Raw genomic sequence first — 15811 nt, forward strand, 5'->3', positions numbered from 1 at the left:
AACATATTAATTAATTGTAATGTGTACAGTTAAACCTCCATAATACAAACTCTGACAACAAGGAAACTACCTTCGGGACGACTCTCGATTTGAACATAGTGACATAATATTTGTTCACTGGCCACGAGGGGGACATGAGCTGATGTACCCTCTATGTTTAAAGGGACATGTGAACAAAGTATTTATCTTACCGAACACCTCAATGTTGATTTTGAACTGTTTGAAGCACGGGTATCGGGTCATAATAAGGAGTACCAGAGTTAGGCAATTAACCAATATCGAGTTTAGAATTACCTCCCTTCCATCGATTTGCATTCGCAAAACATCGGTTATCTCCGTACATCATACGTGACTCAATTATTGTGAAGAAGAATTACTAACACAATGTACCAAATGAATTCCATTGACATTGACAATGTTACTCGCTTGTAAGTGGGTTACATTGAAAATAACAGAAGAGCGCTCAGCCAGTCAGAAAACGACAGTTATGTGTGAGGTAAGATAAAATCCGTTATCGTGACTGGTTAATCCGGAAATGTATTTAACGTTCACATTAACGAGGTTTAACTGTACACGTGATGTGGTTAGAGTATGAGTACATAGTGACGTATCTTGTTGCCCGTATGTAAGGGGATGGACTGTAATCAGGCCAGTTGGTAATTATAAAAAAGAGCAGGTTTCTACATCGAAAGCAGAGAAGCGACACTACACAGGGCTATGTCGAGGGACAAACCACATATCATCTTACGAAGTAAAAGCGACATTTATGAGTTAGATCCGGGGGGAATGTTAGTAAACAGGGCCCGTTCTATAAACCGACTACAGCGTCCCGATAACCGGACTGATAAAGTGAACAATGAGGTGTGTTACGATTATCGGTTATCGCTGCGCTAAGTAGGCTTTGTAGAACCAGGGTGACGGCAGGAAGAAGATATCGACACTTAATCCAGATGGAGACAAGCAGAGTTCTCTCCCTTAAGAGTCTCAAGCCTTAACCAGTAATATCTACCACAGATTACCATGGCTCCATCAAAAGTCATCACACTTTTATGTTTTTCATTTGGAACATATGCTTGTACAATATCTGAAATGTCTTTCAAAGTGAGACTTTGTGTGTTCAAGTGATGAACTGTCGAATAATCTTGATATGGTTTCTTGTGTGTATAACAAAAAGGGGAGAGAACTCTGTGAACATAGTTACAATTGAGAGAATATAAATGTCGCAGTTACCCTGTATTTTTAGAAACGGACGCCGCAGAGAAATGGAATGTGAAAATATATTCATGACATCAATATATGACTTCCATGTACCCATTCACTTCAGGGGCGTAAGATAGGATAAATGTACTTTTCACAACAAACCTGGTTATCACTACAGTATTTATAACATACATTGACAAGAAGAATCTAACAGTAAGACTGATGTGGTGTTTGCACCGCCCTCGACAGTACAGACTATTTGCGTTGTGGCAAACATTTTGGACCTGCTTCCTCCACCAGAGTTCCGGCTGGGTCATCCTGCCACACTACACGCCTGTTTTAGGGTCGCGTCTCTCTTCTGGTTAAAGCGTTCGCTCGTCACGCTGAAGACCCGGGTTCGATTCCCCACGTGTTAAGCCAATTTCTGGTGTCCCCGCCGTGATATTTCTGGACTATTGCTAAAAGCGGTGTAAAACCGAACTCACTCACTCACTCCAATCGGTACCAATCTGGTATAATAGCCAGAGGCTCCGGTATATTTATGGAGGTATATGGCGCACTCAACAATCGACGATAACTTGCACAAAGGTCTCAGTTTTCTTAACACGTTTCATAATGTCCTCGGTATTATACAATAGTTATAAATCACTTGCACTAACACTTATATTTCATGAAAACCGTAAACCAGGTAAAGGCGAGAATTTATGTATGTCAGCTTCTTTGTTGTGAGAAACATGGCATTTAAGAGTATATTCCTACTCCGTCATCACCTGTACCACGTCTGAACAAGCCGTTCAAACACCGTTACGTTAACACACATCGTTAAACGGTGATATTAAGAAGTCTTGAACTACTAAAGTATCACCACTGTATACTGATAGGAAGGCAATAATCTGCTGTGTGCAACGGTGCCAGTACATTATACAGCTATGTACGTTGTCAGAGCAAAAAAAACAAGAAGAAAAAAATTATACATACCTTTCTTGTAGCAGACTATTATGATGACTATTATTATGATGAGGAGGATAAGGACGACTATAACGATTAGAACAATTATCTCCGTGCCCAGTGCCGCCGTTGAAGCGCCCGTGTCTGAAACAAGGAAGGAATGCATGAGTGAGTGAGTGAGTGAGTTGGGTTTAACGCCGGTAAGTCCCAGGTCACGGCGTGCCAGGTCATGTGGGAGGCCATGTCCAAGTAACGTACGGCCCAAGTGCTGATCACTCTGGGGAGCACCTGGCCAGAAACATGGGGGTTCTACGACTCCGACCATTGGTCACAGGTTTCTGGGGCGTCAGAAGGGAGCAACCCTTTAAGAGTATGTCTGAACCGGAAATCTCAGCTAGTGTCTTAGATATCTGCGCCATTATTTCGGCCATGGCTTGAATACATCCCGTATGTTTCTCCGAAATGAGCAGCTGAACAATTATTTCATTTCAGAACGTGTGATGTGAAGGAATTTGTAACATACGACCCGCCTACAACACTGTGGATATTCGATGATATCGAATGATTGTATCCCTATGACATCGCGTCATGAGAATATGTCATGGTCTAATTAATCACTAATTAATTCACTTATATCTAATTAAATCACTTATAGCTATTTATACCACTTATATCTATTTACGTCACTTATGTCTGTTCAAACCACTGATGTCGAATTAAACCACTGATATCCATTTAAACCACTGATATCCATTTAAACCACTGATATCCATTTAAACCTGTAACTTACTTGGTGGACTCGGCGTTGTTTCTTGCTGCAAGTCCAAGTTGATGGGTTCGGACGATCCAATGGTGTTTCTAGCGACACAGGTGTACTGACCAAAATCGTCCACCGTCGTCGGTGTGATTTTCAAACTGGCTCCAGTCTCCGCTAGCTGCGTGCTACCAAACGACCACGTGTACGACGATGTGGGCGGGTTGGCCCTGGTCTGGCAGGTCAAGGTCGCGCTATTGCCAATCGTTGTTGTGACGATGGAGTTCTTTAAGATACCACGAGGGCGATCTGTCAACATTACATATGAAAACAATTTGAAATAGCATTAAAGTCAAAGTAATTTCAGGCCATATTTACTTTTGACAAGCTATTTTCTAGTTTCTTAGCTTAGCACAGATGAAAATGGAAGTTTGACATGACGTCAGCAGCATACGTGTAACACAGTGATGGATGCTATCTGCACAATAACAGCGAATATATCTACTTTAATGTGGAAAATATCAAATTATATTAGTGCGTGTGTCTGTATCTGTGTTTGTGTGTCATTCTGTATGTGTGTGTCTGTGAGGGTATGTCTTCTGTGTGTGTGCTGTGAGGGTATCTTCTGTGTGTGCTTATGCTTGTACGGCATGATGGCAGAGGTTGATACTGCAATCACACATTTCTAGTGAGCGGCAAAAAGAGACCAGATTGCGTCGGCTATTCTTGAACTACATAGTTCTGAATACTCACATGACCTTATTCATTACTCCCCTGCATTATCCATGAATACACAGTGTAGATTTGCATCACAGTCACTACCTTTACGGCCTGGTTTCAGGGGGAGGGAAGCCAGCAGTACATCAGGCCAATGAACCGTCAAATTACATCAGCGTTATTTCTCGATCATGTGCTGACGTGCCCTACTCATTGTCAATATCAGAAATACTAGTGACCCTACCATGCCGGGAGGGAGTAATGACCCAACCATGCCGGGAGGGAGTAATGCTCACTGACTTCACACGGCTTCCATGTCATTGCTTGACCAAACCGAACACACATCGTAACACACATCGTAACATACATGGGTTTACTTTAGCGCTGTAGGCTATAATAACAGTATGATTCAATACTGCTACCAGTATGATAATTGTCTGAGGCGAGTTAATTTATACAGCACATCAAATCGTTTAACCTAGATATTACTAGCACCACGTCCCCCTCTTCAATACTTACATGATACATTAATGTCAATGCTAGAACTGGTCGTGCCCTTCACGTTGGTTGCCTGACACATGAAAGTGGCATTGTCTTCAGTCGAGGCGGACGATATGGACAACGTGGCGCCATTTTGATAGAAATCTCCATTACGCAACCAGACGTAGGTGGCAGAGGGCGCTGCGCTAGAGGAGCATGTGACTGAAATTGTCTCCCCTTCAGTGACATTGACCTTAGATGGTGTCAGTGAGACTTCCTTTGGAACAACTGGGGGCAAAGCATTGAACATGACACGATAACAAAGAATTCAGTTTACATTTCAGAACCAGTTATATAGCTGCATTGTCATCGTTAACTTGTGAATGTTGATAGAAAGGTGTGAAACAAAATGAAGACAATTAAAGGAACAGCCTGTGATTTATCTGTGATCAAGAATGACAACACACGAAGCAACAAGATTAAAACCATATTAACCTCGTTTATGATGAGTATTCGAAAAATTATGACCTTCTCAAAATGATATATGTACACCGTAAGACGCATATGTATAAACAGTGGGATTAAACGTTAGAAGACCACAACCATGAGGGGGAATACAAACAGGATGCAAAGAAACAGTGCAGAAGAACAGGTGCAGAACCATGGCAGAAATTGTAACGGTTTCGTTAGCAGCACCCACCGTGGTAGGTGACCTCGTCAGAACACGCCGTCATGAACGGTATTGGTTAAACAACGTACACTTCCTAGCGGGATATCCAATGTACATGAGAAGGACCACAGACCATGTAGACGATAACACGGTCGTGAATAGTATATATCATGGGTATATAGCTAATGTTGTAGCTATAAACATGTCTTGCCAGGAGAGTAAGGGAAATACGTTTTTTTATAGCTCGGTGTAGTATTTCAGGATTATCATCGGGTTTTATCGTAATTTGTGAAGAAGAGCTGATCACGAATGAAGAAAGTGATCACGAATCACCGACTGGATCACGGACTTGAATCTAACCAACACTCCCTCCCTGACACCACCGTTCTGTACAATACTCCAGGGTAGTCAGTCAGAGGCATTGGGGAGTAAACAAAATCGGGGTTAAAGCAGACATATTTGTTAAAGGTGCATAACAAAAATCACAACAAAACTCAACAGCATAAAAAGTATTTTATTTTTTTTTAAATATTAAAAAATGAAACAAAACAAAATTATTGTGTTATGGTCACGCAAGGAATGTGTTAAACCACACGGAATGAACTCAAAACACAACGGGATAGGGAGATACAACACTGACCACGGCACACAACACAGCACTACTTACACGTGATCGTCAGTGTAACATACGACCCACTTCCGGTTCCAATGGCGTTTTCACAATTGCACTGATAGCGCCCCGCGTCTTCTGGCGTCAGACTGTCAATTGACATAGATGGACTGCCAGGTGTGCTGCCTGTGTACCTGCTGTCTGACATGTCTACAGGTTGCTGGGAGGAGCCGTTCAGCATGTTCCAGGTCACTGCCGTCACGTTTGGGTTGGCGTCGATCGTGCAAGGTATGGTGACGGTATCGCCGGTATCAGCAATCAGCGGTTCATCCGGGGAAGACACGCGAGGAAAATCTGAAAGACAGATGTGACCCACAACTGTAAATATACTTCATTTTCTATTTGCTGGGTAATCCTTCACTGTCGCCGTATAGACAATGTTTAATTCAACCAAGAAGGTATGTCATCATGACTAGAGAAGTCAGTAAGTTGGTATGTCTATGTTCACTGTTTAAACTCATTTTGAGTACTGGTTGAAACGCATACCAATACTCAATCAATATAGTGGCACATCAATCTCCAGACGTTGGGAACAGTTCTGGATGTTTGGCGTTGGGAAAGTAGTAGCAGAAGGAAATATCACTGAGGTTTTGCTTCGTTCAATCAAAACTTGTAAGGGATATATAAACTTTAAATAGTTAATTAAATAATTATTCTGGAAATCTAAGGACGTGTTTCCACTGTCTAGCATTTCACTGTATATCATTCAAATATTTTATAGTAAATCTGAATAATCATATATAATTTATGTTAGCTGTGATATCAAGTCATTGTCAAGATCAAATCCTTATCACTGCATCTATTGATTGTAATACTTACATTGAACATCCACGAGTATTGAAACCTCGGCCGTTCCCTTCGTGTTATTAACTTTGCACGTGTATGTCCCAGAATCCTCTGGTGTTGCGGAAGTGATGTTAAGGTAGACGCCATCTTGGTATTCCACTCCTCCTCTCAGCCAGTTAAAACTAGGAGAGGGTACGGCGTTTCCTGAGCACGTGACCAATATAGCCTCGTTCTCGACTACTGTCACAGACGTTTGGCTCACTGTGACGTTCTCTGGCTGGTCTGGTAAGTTTTTAAAATCAAATGGCTTAACGACTCGGATAATGGAAGGATCGACTTATTGTCTGATATAGACCGTGCAAGTTAAAACAAGATTCATACGAACATTACAATAAGCAGGGTCCCGATCCACAAAGCATTCGTAGCACTACGTCATTCGTTAGCCATTGATATAGTACAGAGTTACGATAGGTCGTAACGTTACGAATGCTTTGCGGATCGGGACCCTGCATTGCAAGTACCATAAATTAATAATATGTTGTTATGGGAACCGTTGCTCGTGGATTATGTTTAGAACATAGAGACTCATTTTAAAATGTATTCAGTACGCAATCTACACCGGTTATATTTAAAAGTGAACTTCAGCACCCACCACACAGACACACAGTGCACACACCATTGCTTTGTACAGTGTATACACAGCATGTGTCATAGATGGCAGGGTTCTGCCAAATTAAGAAACAGAAGCAACCGAACAATGAAAGAACGAAATCAGGGACAACAAATCAAGGACGGTAAACGGAAATAATATGCAGATAAGACTGGTACGATCTGCTTGTTTGCGACCTTCGTACAACAACAAACTCAACAGCAGGAAGAAAGAATAAGACGCAAATTTACGCCAACAAAATACTAATAAGAAACCTGAAGCATACAAAACCATGACGAAGTTCTGAAGCAAGCGAACAGTGAAGGATATTCTGAGTTTTCAACGAACATTGGGACGATCAAGGAAGGAAAGAGGAAGTAATATGCAGATCAGACTGGTACGTTCTGCTTGGGAAAGACAACGAACACGAGCCTCATGAAACTGCAAACTGATGTAATAAAAAGCAAAAAGAAAAGAAGAGCATGCATATATATAGAAACAAAATACCAATCCACAGTTAATGTTCGTGGTACAAAAACGTGAAAACATGGCGTCACGTAGCCATAGGAACCGTGCAAAAGTGAAAATGTGAGTGCAGGTGACGTCATGCAAGAGATGTCAACGAGAACACGTGCAAACATGCAATAGGGTGTAAATAACAGCCAGCCGCCGTCAGAAAAGTTGGTTCGTGGGTTCCAAGAAGCAAACACCAAAACCGTGCAACGGACGACTAGAACATCCAGTACAATGAAACTTACAGCTGATCGTCACTAACACATCCCTGCTCGTGGCCTGACCTCTTGGGTTACCAGCACTGCAGCTGTAGTTCCCGGCATCAGCAGACGACAACGCTAGTATCGTAAGACCGGTGGAGGCGCTTGTCCCGCCGCTATACTTGCTGGTGTCCGAAAGGTCAAGGACGGCGGAATCTTTCAGCCATTGAAATGTGTTTACTGCTGGGTTGGCGTCCACGACGCAGGGGATGCTGAGAGCGTTGCCTTCGTCAGCGCCGAATGCATCACCGCCAGGTATCGTTACTCGCGGGGCGTCTATATAGTTATAGTGAGAACATTAGAGCCTGGTGGTGTAACATGGCATGCTACACTCCTCACACCGACAACACACATTCTTACGATCATGAGATGATATTACAAGGTATAAACAATTTCGACATTGTGAATCTATGTTTTTGACTGACTGAGTTTGGTTTTACGACGCTTTTAGCAATATTCCAGCAACATCACAGCGGGGGACACCAGAAATGGGCTTCACACAATGTACCCATGTGGGGATTCGAACCCCGGGTCTTCGGCGTGACGAGCCAACGCTTTAACCACTAGGCTACCCCACCGCCCCTCTATGTTTTTGATGCAAGCAGACATTGTGTATACGTTAACTGAAACTGTATGGAAGCTGTGAGCAATTGGTTTCTCAAAGCGATTATCTCAGATATAAAGTCGATGTATATCTGCAAGAGAACGTGACCATTGTATGGGTGTTAGCGTCAACGGAAATCCAACAATATACTTCGTTGATAGTTATAATCACAAGCTGTGAATGTCGGCAGAACATTTGTCATGCCGTTAGTGTCTATATACCATGAACCTGTCATACTGTTAGTGTTAGTATACCGTGAACCTGTCATACTGTTAGTGTTAGTATACCGTGAACCTGTCATACTGTTAGTGTTAGTATACCGTGAACCTGTCATACTGTTAGTGTTAGTATACCGTGAACCTGTCATACTGTTAGTGTCAGTATACCATGAACCTGTCATGCTGTAAGTGTCAGTATACCGTGAACCTGTCATACTGTTAGTGTCAGTATACCATGAACCTGTCATACTGTTAGTGTTAGTATACCGTGAACCTGTCATACTGTTAGTGTCAGTATACCGTGAACCTGTCATACTGTTAGTGTCAGTATACCATGAACCTGTCATGCTGTTAGTGTCAGTATACCATGAACCTGTCATGCTGTTAGTGTCAGTATACCGTGAACCTGTCATGCTGTTAGTGTAATTACACCGTGAACCTGTCATACTGTTAGTGTTAATATACCGTGAACCTGTCATACTGTTAGTGTCAGTATACCGTGAACCTGTCATACTGTTAGTGTAAGTATACCGTGAACCTGTCATACTGTTAGTGTTAGTATACCGTGAACCTGTCATACTGTTAGTGTCAGTATACCATGAACCTGTCATGCTGTAAGTGTCAGTATACCGTGAACCTGTCATACTGTTAGTGTCAGTATACCATGAACCTGTCATACTGTTAGTGTCAGTATACCGTGAACCTGTCATACTGTTAGTGTCAGTATACCGTGAACCTGTCATACTGTTAGTGTCAGTATACCATGAACCTGTCATACTGTTAGTGTCAGTATACCATGAACCTGTCATGCTGTTAGTGTCAGTATACCGTGAACCTGTCATGCTGTTAGTGTAATTACACCGTGAACCTGTCATACTGTTAGTGTCAGTATACCGTGAACCTGTCATACTGTTAGTGTCAGTATACCATGAACCTGTCATACTGTTAGTGTCAGTATACCATGAACCTGTCATGCTGTTAGTGTCAGTATACCGTGAACCTGTCATGCTGTTAGTGTAATTACACCGTGAACCTGTCATACTGTTAGTGTCAGTATACTGTGAACCTGTCATGCTGTTAGTGTCAGTATACCATGAACCTGTCATACTGTTAGCGTCAGTATACCATGAACCTGTCATGCTGTTAGCGTCAGTATACCGTGAACCTGGCATACTGTTAGTGTCAGTATACTGTGAACCTGTCATGCTGTTAGTGTCAGTATACCGTGAAGCTGCCATACTGTTAGTGTCAGAATACAATGAACCTGTCATGCTGTTAGTGTCAGTATACCATGAACCTGTCATACTGTTAGTGTCAGTATACATCCATCAATCTGTGACCCTGTATTTTTCTGACGATATTTGATATTAGTTTCCTGTTTCCTCTTGACAATAACATGGTAACTGGACGATGGCATGATAGACTTAGGTATTACATTCCACGTTGACCCGGACCGTCTCGGTGATGTTCCCCTTGGAGTTGGAGCCCACACACGTCACGTCCCGGTTGTCGTCCGGTCTAGCTGAATTGATAACGAGGATTGGAGCGGAGGTTATAACTTCATTTCCTGTTCTCCATTCGTAGTTGGGCATCGGTACAGCGTTCACGAGGCAGATGAGGGTGAGGCTGTCACCTTCGTTGAGGGTTTGCGCGCCACTTGGAGTGATAGCAATACTCGAGGGAGGATCTGGAAGCAAATTTATGGTGGACCCCTTTAATCAAATGTACATATATGTAGGCACAGTATAGGATTAATGTAGGCACAGTAGAGGATCAATGTAAGCACAATATAGGACCAATGTATTCACAGTACAGGACGAGTGTAGGCACAGTACAGGACCAATGTAGGCACAGTAAAGGATCAATGTAGGCACAGTAGAGGACCAATGTAGGCACAGTACAGGACCAAAGTAGACACAGTAGAAAAACCAATGTAGACACGGTACAGGACCAATGTAGGCACAGGACAGGACCAATGTAGGCACAGTAAAGGACCAATGTAGGCACAGTATGGGACCAATGTAGGCACAGTAGAGGATCAACGTATTCACAATATATGATCAATGTATGCACAGTAGAGGACCAATGTAGGCACAGTAGAGGACCAATGTAGGCACAATATCGGATCAGTGTAGGCACAATGTAGGATCAATGTAGGCACAGTAGAGGATGAATGTAGGCAAAGTGTAGGAACTCAACAATCCATCAAACAAGAGTTTTCAAATAATCCAATTGACTAGTGAGTGGTAACACAACCATCGACAAGTCCTCACGGATACGATGGATAAAGGAGAGATGTCCATGTATTGACCACCCAATCAACGTGTAAGGTGTCCATGGTGACACGTGTGCCCTTTCTACCACGGAATTTACACAGGGTGATACAGACTGTTATACCGTTAACAAGGCAATTTAAATGTTGGTCATTTGTTCTCAACAACTAATACTTGAGTCAAACCGGGTCAGCTCCCTGGATTATCTTACTGAATGTGGCAATCATTATACATTTTGATGACGGAAAATAAACCCTGTTGACATCGCTGACCGGCCAGTGGAGAGTGTAAATGTCTGAATGTCGATAGAACCCGTCATGGTTTACTGGGACATGGCTTGCAGCTGATGACTATTTCGTTGACAAGCATGCAAAGCCGGTTACACATGTAACAACGATTTGCCATGACGACTAATTCCATTTTCGCTTACACCACGGCCCTCCAGTCCCACATACAGCATACTGTGGGTGCATACTGGAGTAATTCAGTCTGTGATTCAACCCTGGAATAATTCAGTCTGTGAATCAACCCTGGAGTAATTCAGTCTGTGAATCAACCCTGGAATAATTCAGTCTGTGAATCAACCCTGGAATAATTAAGTCTGTGAATCAACCCTGGAGTAATTCACTCTGTGATTCAACCCTGGAATAATTAAGTCTGTGAATCAACCCTGGAATAATTCAGTCTGTGAATCAACCCTGGAATAATTCAGTCTGTGAATCAACCCCGGAATAATTCACTCTGTGAATCAACCCTGGAATAATTCAGTCTGTGAATCAACCCTGGAATAATTCAGTCTGTGAATCAACCCTGGAATAATTCAGTCTGTGAATCAACCCTGGAGTAATTCAATCTGTGAATCAACCCTGGAATAATTCAGTCTGTGAATCAACCCTGGAGTAATTCAGTCTGTGAATCAACCCTGGAATAATTCAGTCTGTGAATCAACCCTGGAATAATTCAGTCTGTGAATCAACCCCGGAATAATTTAGTCTGTGAATCAACCCCGGAATAATTCAGTCTGTGAATCAAACCTGGAATAATTCAGTCTGTAAATCAACCCTGGAATAATTCAGTCTGTAAATCAACCTTGGAATAATTCAGTCTGTGAATCAACCCTGGAATAATTCAGTCTGTGAATCAACCCTGGAGTAATTCAGTCTGTGAAACAACCCTGGAATAATTCAGTCTGTGAATCAACCCTGGAGTAATTCAGTCTGTGAATCAACCCTGGAATAATTCAGTCTGTGAATCAACCCTGGAATAATTCAGTCTGTGAATCAACCCTGGAATAATTCAGTCTGTGAATCAACCCTGGAGTAATTCAATCTGTGAATCAACCCTGGAATAATTCAGTCTGTGAATCAACCCTGGAGTAATTCAGTCTGTGAATCAACCCTGGAATAATTCAGTCTGTAAATCAACCCTGGAATAATTCAGTCTGTGAATCAACCCCGGAATAATTTAGTCTGTGAATCAACCCCGGAATAATTCAGTCTGTGAATCGAACCTGGAATAATTCAGTCTGTAAATCAACCCTGGAATAATTCAGTCTGTAAATCAACCTTGGAATAATTAAGTCTGTGAATCAACCCTGGAGTAATTCACTCTGTGATTCAACCCTGGAATAATTCAGTCTGTGAATCAACCCTGGAATAATTCAGTCTGTGAATCAACCCTGGAATAATTCAGTCTGTGAATCAACCCTGGAGTAATTCAATCTGTGAATCAACCCTGGAATAATTCAGTCTGTGAATCAACCCTGGAATAATTCAGTCTGTGAATCAACCCTGGAATAATTCAGTCTGTGAATCAACCCTGGAATAATTCAGTCTGTGAATCAACCCCGGAATAATTTAGTCTGTGAATCAACCCTGGAATAATTCAGTCTGTGAATCAAACCTGGAATAATTCAGTCTGTAAATCAACCCTGGAATAATTCAGTCTGTAAATCAACCTTGGAATAATTCAGTCTGTGAATCAACCCTGGAATAATTCAGTCTGTGAATCAACCCTGGAGTAATTCAGTCTGTGAAACAACCCTGGAATAATTCAGTCTGTGAATCAACCCTGGAGTAATTCAGTCTGTGAATCAACCCTGGAATAATTCAGTCTGTGAATCAACCCTGGAATAATTCAGTCTGTGAATCAACCCTGGAGTAATTCAGTCTGTGAATCAACCCTGGAATAATTCAGTCTGTGAATCAACCCTGGAGTAATTCAATCTGTGAATCAACCCTGGAATAATTCAGTCTGTGAATCAACCCTGGAATAATTCAGTCTGTGAATCAACCCTGGAATAATTCAGTCTGTGAATCAACCCTGGAATAATTCAGTCTGTGAATCAACCCCGGAATAATTTAGTCTGTGAATCAACCCTGGAATAATTCAGTCTGTGAATCAAACCTGGAATAATTCAGTCTGTAAATCAACCCTGGAATAATTCAGTCTGTAAATCAACCTTGGAATAATTCAGTCTGTGAATCAACCCTGGAATAATTCAGTCTGTGAATCAACCCTGGAGTAATTCAGTCTGTGAAACAACCCTGGAATAATTCAGTCTGTGAATCAACCCTGGAGTAATTCAGTCTGTGAATCAACCCTGGAATAATTCAGTCTGTGAATCAACCCTGGAATAATTCAGTCTGTGAATCAACCCTGGAGTAATTCAGTCTGTGAATCAACCCTGGAATAATTCAATCTGTGAATCAACCCCGGAATAATTTAGTCTGTGAATCAACCCCGGAATAATTAAGTCTGTGAATCAAACCTGGAATAATTCAAACTGTAAATCAACCCTGGAATAATTCAGTCTGTAAATCAACCTTGGAATAATTCAGTCTGTGAATCAACCCTGGAATAATTCAGTCTGTGAATCAACCCTGGAGTAATTCAGTCTGTGAAACAACCCTGGAATAATTCAGTCTGTGAATCAACCCTGGAGTAATTCTGTCTGTGAATCAACCCTTAACTAATGCCCGTGTTGTCGTGCACTGAGCTTCTCTGACAACAACCTGATTACTTGAATATACTGATGGCAACAAATAAAGCAACGTATAGAATGATTGGTCGGTATCGGATGTTCTACTTACACATAACTATATTACATAGCTATGTTCTTTATTTATTACCATCAGTATACCTAGGTATTTGGATACTTACAGACAACACGAACGATGACGCTTTTGCTGCGGGTCCGTCCCATCTGATTGGGAACCTCACAGTAGTAGCTTCCCGCGTCGTTCTTCTGGATGTTGGCGATGGTGAGGTGAGGTGAGGCAACACTGTTTCCCCCGGAGTAACCTGGGTTAGTCCGGTTGAGGAACTGGGAGTTCTTAAACCACGTAACCCCGAAGGGGATTGGGTTGGCGTACACTGAGCACAGAAGAGTCACTGAAGACCCTTCATCAATATCTTGAGGGGAGGAACTTGTGTTGATGATTGGAGGAACTGCGATAAAATAAGACCTCTTTACTCGGGGTAATGTTCCTCTATAAGGAGTGGTGCTAAATAATGACAGGACGCTGGTAAATCACTGAGTGGGTGAGTTTAGTTTTACGCCGTTTCAAGCAATATTCTAGCAAAATCACGGCGGACGACGCCAGAAATGGGCTTCACACATTGTACCCATGTGGGGAGTGGGACCCGTGTCTTCGGCGTGACGAGCGCACGCTTTACCCCATCGCTCCCAGGTAAATAAATAAGCACATAAGTACTTAAGTGCTTATACATCAATAAGCACTTAAGTATTTGAATCCAGGAGACCTTACCTTACGATTTGTGTATACTGTTAAACTCCTTCACGTGAATGTCGAATCAGAAAACGGCCTTACATAAGGTCAGCGGGCACGGGTTGCCTTTTGGTGTGCAAAGTTGCGTCCCTTGGGTGTTTAAGAAAGTCAAGGTCATGTGGCTAGGTTTGTCTCTTCATGGTCTTAATCAAGGTGGTAAACGTCCGAGACCCGCCCGGAGGCCGTGATAAAACTAAATACAGTTCAAAACGGCCTAAAACCCAACACACTCATACATTCGGTAAATAGGAACTCACATCTGACGCTAATGCCGACAATGACGGAGGCCTGTCCCTTTTCGTTCGTCGCCTTGCAGGTGTACCTGCCGTTGTCAAACGGCGTCGACGCTGTGATGTTGAGGGCGGAGCTGCTGGAGACAGGGTTGGTGCTGTCCGTTTCGAAAAACCACGCGTAGGTTGGGGACGGCACGGCGTCTGCAATGCACGTCACCAGGACGTCTCCACCAGCATCAACCTCGAAGGCGTTTGGGACAGCACGGATATTGGTGGGAGCATCTGAGCGAGTATAGCATATGTATGAATACAAACGTCATATAATACATGATCAGGCCATGATATATCAATGTTAAACTTTCTTACACATACAACACGTGCCCCTGTCCCTGAAGTCACCCGACGACGCCCCCTGGTGACACCTTGCACAAAGCAAGTATAGCTGTCCTCGTGGAGGATTTGTTCAGCAATATTATGCCATAAAATAATAAGCACCGAGGTATGTCTTATCTTACTGGTCACGATATGGCTGAAATATTGCCGATGTGACTTTAAATCTTAACTCACTCACTTGTCTTACTGTTATGTGACAACAGCCTGTGAGTGAGTGAGTGAGTTTAGTTCTACGCTGCTTTTAACCATATTACAGCAATATCACGGCGGGGGACACCAGGAATGGGCTTCACACATTGAACCCATGTGGGAATCGAACCCGGGTCTTCGGCGGGACGATCGAACGCCTTAACCACTGGGCTACCCTACCACAGCCTATGACAAATGGATCTACATCAGACAGTTTGATAATTTATATAGCGAACAACGATCTACTCTGGAGGGTTCAGGTGACCTGCACTCCAACAAGCCTGACCACCCAATCCACGAATTCCCTCTGAAGATCGGTGAATCCCTACGAGTGCATTGCCAGGGTGCTTTAGTCGGAGAAGGGGACGTATATATGTTATCGAGTACACTCATGAACAGATCTTATTTGACAGAGTTTGATATATGAACACAGCAAGAGGGTTGGGGTGATCCTGGCCCAGTC

General features: G+C 42.6%; 1 protein-coding gene across 1 annotated transcript in view; it reads right to left on the minus strand.

The window, feature by feature from the left end:
• The window catches only part of LOC124289385 (hemicentin-1-like), a 67937-nt gene that overhangs the window by 10941 nt on the left and 41185 nt on the right, over positions 1–15811 (minus strand). The window contains exons 7-15 of the mRNA XM_046726011.1: positions 14791–15048; positions 13905–14192; positions 9905–10156; positions 7633–7923; positions 6259–6507; positions 5437–5733; positions 4139–4387; positions 2939–3211; positions 2179–2292 (exon numbers count right to left, since the gene is read on the minus strand). Coding sequence (XP_046581967.1) covers positions 2179–2292; positions 2939–3211; positions 4139–4387; positions 5437–5733; positions 6259–6507; positions 7633–7923; positions 9905–10156; positions 13905–14192; positions 14791–15048 — 2271 coding nt within the window. The remainder of the gene's footprint in view (positions 1–2178; positions 2293–2938; positions 3212–4138; positions 4388–5436; positions 5734–6258; positions 6508–7632; positions 7924–9904; positions 10157–13904; positions 14193–14790; positions 15049–15811) is intronic.

This window comes from Haliotis rubra, unplaced genomic scaffold (assembly GCF_003918875.1).
Source record: "Haliotis rubra isolate DU_JTF1 unplaced genomic scaffold, ASM391887v1 Scf1119, whole genome shotgun sequence".
Classification (NCBI taxonomy): domain Eukaryota; kingdom Metazoa; phylum Mollusca; class Gastropoda; order Lepetellida; family Haliotidae; genus Haliotis; species Haliotis rubra.